Genomic DNA, 12,080 nt, shown 5'->3' with positions numbered 1-12,080 from the left:
CCCCCGCCGCCCGGGCCCCCTCAGATGCCCATGCCAGTGCATGAGCCGCTGTCCCCGCAGCAGTTGCAGCAGCAGGACATGTACAACAAGAAGATCCCCTCCTTGTTTGAGATTGTGGTACGGCCCACGGGACAGCTGGCTGAGAAGCTGGGTGTGAGGTGAGTGCCCTGGGCCCCCGTGGTAGGCAGGGAATGCTATCCTGGGCCCAGCCAGGTTCCTCTTGTCAGGGTAAGCCTGGCTGGTGCAGGGTCCTGCCTCTCTCCCCAGCTGTGGGAGTCCTGGTCTGCAGCTTCCCTCACAGGTGCCTTTTCCTCCTTCTAGGTTCCCTGGACCCGGTGGACCCCCAGGGCCAATGGGCCCTGGGCCCAACATGGGACCCCCAGGGCCAATGGGCGGTCCAATGCATCCTGACATGCACCCTGACATGCACCCAGACATGCACCCCGACATGCACCCGGACATGCACCCCGACATGCAGATGGGCCCTGGCATGAATCCTGGCCCACCCATGGGCCCTGGTGGCCCTCCAATGATGCCCTACGGCCCTGGAGACTCCCCACATTCTGGAATGATGCCCCCTATCCCGCCAGCCCAGAACTTCTATGAAAACTTCTACCAGCAGCAGGAGGGCATGGAGATGGAGCCCGGACTCCTGGGGGATGCAGGTATGCGGGGCTCCAGGTGTGACTGCCTGGGGTTGCGGGCTTTACACAGTGCAGTAGTCAGGGAGATGTGATTTTTCTTCCTTCGTCTGAGTCTCTTCGAAAGCATGACTCCATCTCTGTCCCATTTAATGGTTGAATGTTTTCAGTAACATAGGATTTATTATTCTGTGGAGGAAGAAAGGAATATTCTGTTTATTATCATTATAGGTTATTTCTTTTTAATTTTGCAAGCTGTGCCTGGAATCGGAAGCATGGGAAGTTAGAGGGACGAGTATGCAAGGGTGTGAGGCTGAGAGGCTGATGGGCTCATCAGGGGTCAGTTAGTGGCCTGGCCAAAACTGTCTCTTTCCAGGCAATTCTCGGCTTGGAGCAACCAGTGTCTACCCCAGGACTCTGCGGGTTCTGTGCCCTTTACCGGCCGTTTTCCTGCCTTTTTTTCCTTTTGCATTGGTGACATGTGTCCAGTGAGCAGAGGGGTTTCGATGACGCTGCTGCAGCTGTAGGAGATGCGATGCGCAGCCCTCTGGAGGAGGAGGGCCAGGCACAGTAGGCCCCCACTGTCCTTGCCCAGTTGCATCTTGGTGGAACGAAGCAGGTGGCAAGCGTGTAGATAGAGGAGTTGGCTCCTTTCAGCACTGGCCATTGTTAGAAGAAAAGGTGGGGTACCGTGGTGGTGGGCCAGAAGGCTCAGTGCCTCAATGGGGATGGTCACAAAAGTCTCTCTGAGAAGTGAAGCAGCACTTGCAACGTGAGGAACAATGGGACCTCTGGGCGGGGGCGGCGCTGTGTTGAGCTGGGGATGCTGCTGTGGCAGCTGCTGGGGGCTATCCCTGGGCAGAGGCAGCAGGGCAGCCACTGGAGTGCAAGGCAGGGCTTCGAGGTTTGGATGCGGCGCCGTAGGGCAGTGTGAGTCCTGTGTGTGTTTTGCAAGGCAGGTAGGAGCGGCATTGAGGATAGGGCGCTGGACGTGGGGCATAGTCACTCCAGGGTGCCTGCCCCTCTGATGGCCATGTGGAAATTTTGAGGGGTAGTTTCAGGGGCATCAGGGAGAGGCCCAGGCTAGAGATCAAAATGTAGACATGGGCTTTGACTTTAGGTGGTGCATGGAGCCAGGAGAGCAGGTACTCGGGTGAGAGTGGGTGCTTTAGAAAGATGAGAAAAACAGGCTGCCACAGTGAGGTGCTGGGGTTCTCTCAGCTCCACCCCCTTTAACAAAAGCATCTGAAAGGTGCATGGGAGAAGCTTTGCTGGCGGGAAACCAGAAGTCGGTCACATTGGTAGCAGTAGGTGTCTCTAGGGTAATCCTGTTTCATAAAATTCTCCCTCTAACATGTGTGGTCTGTGGTTTCTGGTGTGTGCACAGACTGTGTGAAGGGGGACCCTTGGCTGTCTGGTTCGTCGAGTGGGTCCCAGCTCTGCGCTGGAATGTGTCACAGAGCAGGCTGGCCCATCAGGTTCACTTGATGAAGTTGAAATTAATGTAAGCTAAGTTACAGGTGCACTTTTTTAGACACCACGTTTTAAATGCTCAGCTGCCCCAGGAAGATTTAGGTGGCCACGTGTTGCCCTGCAGATCTAGAACATTTCCATCACTGCATAGCGTTCTGTGGGGAAGCACTGACTCTAGCCATCCCCCCGTCTCGGTGACTCGCTGTCTCCCATGCTCACATGTCATGCACACACACAACATGCAGGAGGTGTCGCCGAGCCTGCCCTCCCCTCTACGCCTGCTGCGTCCCCACCTCAGCCTGTGCCGCTGCCCACAGCTCTTGGCTCAGGCACTGGGGGAGTGCAGGGGGTGAGGTGGTTGGTGCCAGTGCCCACACCGCAGGAGGTGGAGGCCCGGTGCTTCCTGAGAGACCCCCTAATGCTGTGGAGCAGGAGGGGAGGCGCTCTGGAGCCTCTGTTGGCCAGAGCAGCACTTTGGCTCATTTCATTCTCTTTTCCTGGCTTTTAGTGTTAAACATGGTTGAGTTCACTATGAGATGTACAGTGTTTCCTTATTAATTGTTAGAAAGAAACCATGAAACTCCTGTCCATCCAAAATGATTAAACAAGTACAGGAAAGAGTGCAGGATCCATCCCTGGCCTCTCTAGAATCTGCGTCCCAGAGGGACTGTTTCTGTCTTTTCAAAGCCTTCTCCTTGCGTCTTACAAATGTACATCCGATGTTCCATCCTGTTTCCACCTCATAAGCGTTTGCCCCCATCACTCAACCCTCTCTGAACCTCATTCTTCACATAGGCAGGGCTACCCATGGGCGGCTCCGTTCCCCTGAGACCTGGGGAGGGCAGGCAGGGGCAGGCTGTGCGTCCTTCTCCATCACCATCGGGGTGGGTTTGCAGTGAGGGGCAGGGTGGGGCTGGAGTTGGCACCTGGAGGCCCTTCCCGACATGAACCCTCGGTTCTTCCCTGCCACAGAGGACTACGGGCACTACGAAGAGCTGCCAGGGGAGCCTGGGGAGCACCTCTTCCCTGAGCACCCTCTGGAGCCCGACAGCTTCTCTGAGGGAGGGCCCCCAGGCCGGCCGAAGCCAGGCGCCGGTGTCCCTGACTTCCTGCCCTCAGCCCAGAGGGCCCTGTACCTGAGGATCCAGCAGAAGCAGCAGGAGGAGGAGGAGAGAGCGAGGAGGCTGGCTGAGAGCAGCAAGCAGGACCGGGAGAATGAGGAAGGCACGTGTCCGCCCCAGGGGCCGGGGCACAGGCCCTGGGCCACTGTGCAGGGGAGCGGAGGTGGTGGGGTGTTCCAGGTTGGGTTTCCTGTCGGGAAGGAGCCCATGGCTAGGGAGGACCCCTGTCCAGGGCCCTGAAGCCGGGTTGGGGCTGCTGTATATCCCTGAGAAAACTGGCAGTCAGGGATGGCTTTCTGTGTTGGGTTCAGGAGAGACCCTGATCCCATAGAGTAGGGTGGAGAGCTGGTTTCTGGAAGAGAAAGCCGCCAACAGGATCAGCTGCCTGCGCCCTGCCAGAGGAGGCTTTAGGGAGACTTCCCAAAGCCCCCGTTTTCCTACCATGTTCTCAAGGAGCCAACAGACAAGAGAGTCATTGAAATTAACCAGTAATAATCATAGTCATGAGCCACCAAATCTCAGTTGCTGTGTGGTTGACTTAGTGGTGTCCGCCTTGGGGTAAAATGACAAGTGGTTTCTGGATCCTGAAACTAGAGGCCACAGGTGGCCCTGACAGTATCCCAGGAGCCAGTGGGACAGCAGGAAGAGGGGCGGCTCCCCTGATGGCCCAGGCTGTACTGGCCTAGGTTTTGCTTGAGCCCATGTCTGAGTCTGCCCAGCCGGCCCTGCCTCTTAGCCGGTGACTGGTTGGTCCAGCCGCCCTTCCCTGGGACATGGGGACATCGTGAGCCAGTTTGGGGGCAAGTGTCTGTGAGCCCTAGGCCCAGCCAGAACTGAGTCAATGGTATCTGCTATGAGGACCTCCAGAAGGAGGTGCCCACAGCTGCACTTAACACAGTGGGGGCTGAACCAGCCCAGAGGTGGGCGGGAGGCGATGCCAGAGCTCTGGGTTAGGAGTCCCAGCCCAGTCCTGGCCCTGACTCCGAACTAACGGCACCGTGCCTCTGTTTTCACATCTGTCAAATGGGCATGATAGTATCACTACCTCCTGGGGTGGTTGTGAGTTACTTAAAATAAAACAAACTACTTAGTGCAGTGCCGCCACTGAGGAGCGCTGGGGAGCATGACATACACGGTAGCGCCTTAGCTCCCTGGGTCTCCTCAGCCGCCTGCTGTGGGGAGGGAGCCTTAGAGAGGAGGACCTGAGGATCTGAGAGGCACGAGCAAAGGAGCTGCTCACGGTGGGCTGCTGTGGGGTCCAAGAGGACGGGTGGTGGATGCGCCCACTTACCCTTCCCTGCTCCTCTGTTCTTTCCCAGGTGACACTGGAAACTGGTACTCAAGTGATGAGGATGAGGGTGGAAGCAGTGTAACCTCCATCCTGAAGACCTTGAGGCAGCAGACGTCCAGCCGACCCCCAGCTTCAGTTGGAGAGCTGAGCAGCAGTGGGCTGGGAGACCCCCGCCTCCAGAAGGGACACCCCACAGGAAGCCGGCTGGCAGACCCTCGCCTCAGCCGGGACCCCAGACTCACCCGCCACGCAGAGGCTTCTGGCGGGTCTGGCCCAGGGGATTCCGGACCCTCCGATCCTCGGCTGGCTCGCGCCCTGCCCACCTCCAAGCCTGAAGGCAGCCTTCATTCCAGCCCTGTGGGCCCCAGCAGTTCCAAGGGGTCTGGGCCGCTCCCTGCGGAGGAAGAGGAAGGGGAGCGGGCCCTGCGGGAGAAGGCCGTGAACATTCCCCTGGACCCACTCCCCGGGCACCCCCTGCGGGACCCGCGTTCACAACTGCAGCAGTTCAGCCACATCAAGAAGGACGTGACCCTGAGCAAGCCCAGCTTTGCCCGCACCGTGCTCTGGAATCCCGAGGACCTGATCCCCCTACCCGTCCCCAAGCAGGACGCAGTGCCCCCCGTGCCCGCTGCCCTGCAGTCCATGCCCACCCTGGATCCCCGCCTGCACCGCGCCGCAACGGCAGGGCCCCCCAACGCCCGGCAGCGCCCAGGTGCCTCCACGGACTCCAGCACACAGGGCGCCAACCTCCCCGACTTTGAACTTCTCTCTCGCATCCTCAAGACGGTCAATGCCACCGGCTCCTCAGCTACTCCTGGTTCCACTGACAAACCCAGTGACCCCCGGGTGCGGAAGGCCCCCACCGACCCTCGGCTGCAGAAACCCACAGACTCTACGGCCTCCTCCCGGGCTGCCAAGCCCAGCCCCGCTGAGGCACCCTCTCCCACTGCCAGCCCGAGTGGGGATGCCTCCCCACCAGCCACCGCTCCCTATGACCCTCGTGTGCTGGCAGCCGGTGGGCTGGGCCAGGGTGGAGGGAGCGGGCAGAGCAGCGTGCTGAGCGGCATCAGCCTCTACGACCCGAGGACTCCCAACGCGGGGGGCAAAGCCACAGAGCCGGCCGCTGACACAGGTGCCCAGCCCAAGGGCGCTGAAGGTAATGGCAAGAGCTCGGCCTCCAAGGCGAAGGAGCCCCCGTTCGTCCGCAAGTCTGCCCTGGAACAGCCAGAGACAGGGAAGGCTGGTGCCGATGGGGGCGCCCCCACGGACAGATACAACAGCTACAACCGGCCCCGGCCCAAGGCCGCTACAGCCCCCACCGCCACCACCGCCACCCCACCCCCTGAGGGTGCCCCACCCCAGCCCGGGGTGCACAACCTGCCCGTTCCCACCCTCTTCGGGACGGTGAAGCAGGCACCCAAGACGGGCTCAGGAAGTCCATTTGCTGGGAACAGTCCGGCCCGCGAGGGTGAGCAGGATGCGGCGTCCCTAAAGGATGTTTTTAAAGGCTTCGACCCCACGGCCTCCCCCTTTTGCCAGTAGTGTCCAGCCAGAGCCGCGGCTCCAGCCGCCCTTCCTGGGGTGGCATTCAGGGCAGCACCCGGGGTGGGGAGCTTGTGGGGGAGGGGAGGCAGGCTGGGTGTTCCTTTTTTCTTTTCTCCCTTTTCTTTTCTTTTGCTTTTCTTCTTTTTTTTTTTTTTTTTAAGTAGTACTTTCTTTGAGATTTATAAATTGTATATAACCATCTTAAGTTCTAGTCAGTGTGGCGGGCTCAGGAGCTCCTGTTGAGCAAACCGACTCGTGCCCGCAAACCTGTGAACTGTCGCCAGTGTCCAGACTCAGACCCCATGGACTCTGCCTGGCCGGGCCTCGCTGGAGGCCCAGTGGGTTTTTTGGGCAAAGCATGGCCCCTTTTCCCCAGGACAAAGGGAACAGTTGGTGTCTTGGAAGGCACTGAACGCTCCTCACCCTGTGTCCAAAGAGACCCAGAACCAAGACCATGGCAGGGCCTGTGTGGAAGCAGGTTCAGGCGTTTCTAGAAGCCTAGGGTGCACCATCACTGTCTTTTCAGTGCAGGGCGTGACAACCCACTCAGGAGATGGTGACAGTGAAAAGGTATTAAGTAAAGAGCCCTCAGTGGCACTTGGGGCTCCCTGGCACATGCCTGCTCCTGTCCCTGCATTACTATGTGTGCCCTACCCGCCACCCTCCGTCCAGAGCAAGCCAATGCCCCCCAGCCTGCAGCAGAAGCCTCCAGTGTGAGAACAGGACCCAAAGGCAGTGGGGGCTGGTGTGGGGCAGAGTCCCGAAGAGCCACCTCCAGGAGGCAGCCCCTTGGAGCACGTACCAGTTTTCTGTCAGTATTAACCCGACCTGTCCCATCAGGGCCACACCCTCCTTGCCCACACCAGGGTCTGTCCTGGTCCTCAAGCCACGCACCCGCTATGACCGCACTGCAGCTCGGCCCCGGACAGCTCCAGGATCCGTGAAGTGGCTGCGCCGCCAGGCCCCAACAGCAGGGGCCCTAGGGTGGCTCCTGGCCAAGTGTTTTCTTCTGTTTTCCTCGCACCTCTTCACACTGTGACCTGCAGGGCGTCAGGTATTGATGTGTTCAGGTTTCCTCTCCCAACCCAGCAGATGCAGGGATTCCAAGGTGTGTTTCTCTCTGAGATTTGTGTACACTTCAGAAAGGGGCTAAGGAGAGTGGGAAGCCTGCAGCCAGGGCAGGGGAGGGGAAGCCTCTGCTGTCCCCACACTCCCACCCTGGCTGAGGGCCAGCCGCCTCTGCAGAGCCCTGGAGGAGGCCCACCTATGGACACAGCCTGGGAGATGGGCACAAGGGGTGCTGGGGGAGGCCTGCTATCCTGCCTCTGGGCCACTTGAGGGGCCTCAGGAAGTGTGTGCTTGTGGCTCCATCTGCCTGTCTCCCTGGCCCGCTGTGTGGCTGCAGGCCAATCTCTTCATTGCTGACCAGGAGGAGACCTGGGCACCTGCCAAGGGATTCCCCTTCCCTCCTTCTCAGGGTGGGGTGAACAAGGCTGCTATCCCACCCCACCCCAAAAAGAGAAAAATGAAAAACTCATAGTTTGGGGCCAGGAGGCAGTGTGTCCTACAGGGCTGCATAGCCCTGAGGGGTCGGTGCTGGGATCAGATTGGTTGGTCTTTTTGTCTCTCTCTTTTTTTTTTTTTTTTTAAACAATCATTAATGAGATTTGTTTTCAGCCACCAGTGTTGGCCTTGAAGCAGAGGGCACAGCCCTTGGTGTTTGTAAAATAAGTATGAATACACAGTGTGGCAGTGTTTTGGTTTTTTTGTTGTTGTTTTTCCTCTCCTTTTGAGGATTTTCTTTTGTAAAAGATAATTAAATATTTTTTAAACTGAAATCTGTGGATGAAATAGAAGCTGGAGCCCTCCTCTTGGAATATTCAGCCTAAGAACCTCATGGGACTATGAATTCACCTGAAATTCTCATTTGCCATCAGGCCGAGCTTTTAAAGAAAAATTGTTCTCTAACCAGGATTGTAACAAAAGTGTAAATACTGTTTCAGAGTTGAGCGTTGGTGGTGCAAATATGTATATAATGAACTGTATTTTTACAATGATCGCCGCATGACTATTTCACACCCTTTTTATACTCCATACCTGTCTTCCAGAAACGTCACTTGCCTTTCTCCTGTGGTCTCTTAATCCAATAATTGTATTACTGCCATTAAAGGATGCAGTTATTTTAAAAAGCTTGTGGGTCTGGTCTCTCCAGGCTGCCCCAGACCATCCCTTGCCCTGAGAATTAACGAGGGTAGAAGATGGCGGGGCGGGAGTGGGGGGTGTGTGAAACATGGACCTATTCTCTCAGCAGTTGGCCTCAGAGTAACATTCTTGAAGACACTGAGGGACAATTTGTACCTCCAAACAGCGTCAGCTGTCCTCAGTGGACGGCAGTAGATCACCTACTGTCAACATCCTAAGGTCCCTGAGCTTCGTGCAGGCCACTCAGCATTTGAGATCCGGGGGTGATCTGCAGCAGCCTGGATCTGCCCTCGCAGTGCTCACAGGAAAAGACCGTTAACGCAAACGGGACAGCTGGACTGGCTTCTAGGGACGGGAAGAGCTTTAGCGGGCACCCTACCCGTGTGATAGCCAGGGGTATCTTCTGAGGAGGGGTCTGTTCTGATGTTGGAACTTATTTTGAAATGCATCAACAAATATGAAGGATGGTTGGATAGATGGCTGAATGTGTGATCAATACAGTTGGAGTGCAGTGGCTCACGCCTCTCATCCCAGCACTTTGGGAGGCTGAGGCAGGAGGATCGCTTGAACCCAGTAGTTCCAGGCTGCAGTGAGCTGCGCTCCAGCAGGCCAGGCAACAGAGTGAGACCCGTCTCTTTAAAAAAAAAAAAAAAAAAAAAAAGGCTGAGACCCAAACCCAGCAAATGATACACAGGGTTTTCTTGGTTTTCTTGGGGTTTACATACAGGGGAGAGTCCCTCAGCACCAGGATGGGCAGAAGAACTGCAACAGCTTTGAAAAGGCATGCTGTTGGCTGGGCACGGTGGCTCACGCCTGTATTCCCAGCACTCTGGAACGCTGAGGTGGGCTAATCACGAGGTCAGGAAATCGAGACCATCCTGGCCAACATGGTGAAACCCCCGTCTCTACTAAAAATGCAAAAATTAGCTGGGTGTGGTGGCGAGCGCCTGTAATCCCAGCTACTTGGGAGGCTAAGGCAGGAGAATCACTAGAACCCAGGAGGCAGAGATTGTGCCACTGCACTCCAGCCTGGGTGACACAGCAAGACTCCGTCTTGGAAAAAAAAAAACAAAACAGAGCTGCAAGAGTGTACCATGTCGCTCAGGAAATGCGTGGAGCCTGAGGAACATCTTCACTGGAGGACGGTATGGAGGCTGAGGGAGGGCAGAGATGGCCACCAGCTCGAGGATGTGGTCAACCCCTCCACAGCCCAAGGTTACCTGGACACTAGGACCAACAACTGGTGCCAGATGCTCTTTGGGTACCTACTGTGATCCACTGCCCAGATTCTATAGGTGTTAACTGTTCCCTGTATTTTCTTGTTTTTTTGTTTTTCTTTTCTTTTTTTGTGGCAGAGTCTCACTCTGTCCCCCAGGCTGGAGTGCAGTGGTGCTATCTTGGCTCACTGCAACCTCTGCCTCCCCAGTTCAAGCGATGCTCCCGCCTCAGGCTCCCGAGTCACTGGCACAACAGGTGTGACAGGTGTCTGTCACCACACCCAGCTAATTGTATTTTTAGCAGAGACAGAGTTTCGCCATGTTGGCCAGGCTGGTCTCAAACTTCCAACCTGAGGTGATCCGCCTGCCTCAGCCTCCCAAAGTGCTGGGATTACAGCTGTGAGCCACTGCGCCCGGCCGGCTGTTTGCGTTTTCTGAATTCCATTTTGGCATTCCATTGGTATTAGAGCCCCAGGGCTGCCTACATATCTCTACAAACTGGGTGGCTTAACATGACAAATTTGTTCTAGAGGCCAGAAGTGCACCATCAAGGTGTCTACGGGGTCAGGCTCCCTCTGAGGCTCTAGAGGAGAATCCTTCCTTTCCAGTCCTGTCTTCTGGTGGTCGTGGGCAATCCTGGGCTTGTGGTGACATCGCTTCAATCTCTGCCTCCAACTTTTCCCGGGGCTTTGTCCTCTGTGTCTGTGTCTTCTGTCTTTCAGAAGGACTCTTGTCACTGGATTTAGAACCCAACCAGGTAATCAAGAGTAATCTCATCTTGAGATCTTTCATTAAATATCCTGTTTCCCAGCCAAGTGTGGTGGCTCACACCTGTAATCTCAGCAATTTGGGAGGCCAAGGCAGGAGGATTGCTTGATGCCAGGAGTTCAAGGCCAGCCTGGGCAACATACGAAGACCCCCATCTCTACAAAATACAAGAAAAATTAGCTGGGTATGGTGGTGCACACCTGTAGTCCCAGCTACTTGGGAGGCTGAGGGAGGAGGATCCCTTGAGTCTGGGAGGTCAAGGCTGCTGTGAGCTGTGATCACACCACTACACTCTGGCCTGGACAACAGTGTGAGAGCCTGTATTTTTTTTTTTTTTTAAGACTCTGTTTCCAAATATAGTTCATTAGTTCATTGACGGGTTCCAGGGCTTAGAATGTAGAAATATGTTTTAGGGGACAACAACCTTGTTACCCTGCTCTTTTTTTTTTTTTTTTTTTTTTTTGAGACAGAGTCTCACTCTGTAGCCCAGGCTGGAACGCAATGGCATGATCTCAGCTCACTGCAACCTCCAAGGCGGGCAGATCACCTAAGGTCAGGAGTTCAAGACCAGCCTGGCCAACATGGTGAAACCCCATCTCTACTAAAAATGCAAAAATTAGCCAGGCATGGTGGCAGGCGCCTGTAATCTCAGCTACTTGGGAGGCTGAGGGAGGAGAATTGCTTGAACCCAGGAGGCGGAGGAGGTTGCAGTGAGCTGAGATTGTGCCACTGCACTCCAGCCTGGGCGACAGAGCAAGACTCTGTCTCAAATAAATAAAGAAAATAAAATTATTAATCAGAACCATCATTCCATCTACTTTCTTTTCTTTCCTTTTATTGTTTTTTTCTTCACCCTCCCTTCCCCACCCTTCTTCCTTTTACTTTCCTCTGTAGACTTCTCACGTCCTTGCAACTGTATTCATTGTTGGGTTTCTAACTGTATTCTCTGTTGCCACTGTAACAAATGACCAAAAACCTAGTGACTTAAAAAAACATAAATGTATTCTATTTATTTGTTTATTATTTATTTATTTATTTTTGAGACAGAGTCTTGCTCTGTCGCTCAGGCTGGAGTGCAGTGGCATGATCTCAGCTCACTGCAGCCTCCATCTCCTGGGTTCAAGCAATTCTCCTACCTCAGTCTCCCTAATAGCTGGGATTATAGGCACCCGCCGCCATGCCCAGCTAATTTTTGCATTTTTAGTAGAGACCGGGTTTCACCACGTTGGCCAGGTTGATTTCTAACTCTTGACCTTGGGTGATCCGCCCGCCTCGGCCTCCCAAAGTGCTGGGATTACAGGTGTGAGCCACCACGCCCAACCACAAATGTATTCTCTTACAGTTCTAAAGATCGGAAGTCTAAAACCAAGATGTAGCCAGGTGTTGTGGCTCACATCTGTAATCCCAGTACTTTGGGAGGCCAAGGTGGGAGGAGCTCTTGAGTCCAGGAGTTGGAGACCAGTCTGGGCAACATGGCAAAATCCCATCTCTACTAAAAAATCCAAAAATAGGGCCGAGCACAGTGGCTCACACCTGTAATCCCAGCACTTTGGGAGGCTGAGGCAGGTGGATCACGAGGTCAAGAGATTGAGACCATCCCGGCCAATGTGGTGAAACCCCGTCTCTACTAAAATTACAAAAATTGGTCTGTACTCTCAGCTACTCCGGAGGCTGAGGCAGGAGAATTACTTGAATCCAGGAGGCGGAGGTTGCAGTGAGCCAAGATCGTGCCACTGCACTCCAGCCTGGAGACAGAGCAAGACTCCGTCAGAAAAAAAAAAAAAAAAAAAATTAGCAGGGTATGGTGGTTCACTCCTGTAGT

At 55.2% G+C, this 12,080-nt stretch overlaps 1 protein-coding gene across 1 annotated transcript in view; it reads left to right on the top strand.

The window, feature by feature from the left end:
- Positions 1–8,260, top strand: part of ZC3H4 (zinc finger CCCH-type containing 4) — a 49,742-nt gene extending 41,482 nt beyond the window's left edge. The window contains exons 12-15 of the mRNA XM_011969726.1: positions 1–158; positions 322–665; positions 3,087–3,338; positions 4,555–8,260. The exon at positions 1–158 is cut by the window's left edge and continues 10 nt beyond it. Coding sequence (XP_011825116.1) covers positions 1–158; positions 322–665; positions 3,087–3,338; positions 4,555–6,068 — 2,268 coding nt within the window. The 3' untranslated portion in view covers positions 6,069–8,260. The remainder of the gene's footprint in view (positions 159–321; positions 666–3,086; positions 3,339–4,554) is intronic.
- Positions 8,261–12,080: the final 3,820 nt, after the last annotated feature.

This window comes from Mandrillus leucophaeus, unplaced genomic scaffold (assembly GCF_000951045.1).
Source record: "Mandrillus leucophaeus isolate KB7577 unplaced genomic scaffold, Mleu.le_1.0 Scaffold120, whole genome shotgun sequence".
In the NCBI taxonomy this organism is placed as follows: domain Eukaryota; kingdom Metazoa; phylum Chordata; class Mammalia; order Primates; family Cercopithecidae; genus Mandrillus; species Mandrillus leucophaeus.
This window is presented reverse-complemented; position numbering and strand designations above follow the sequence as displayed.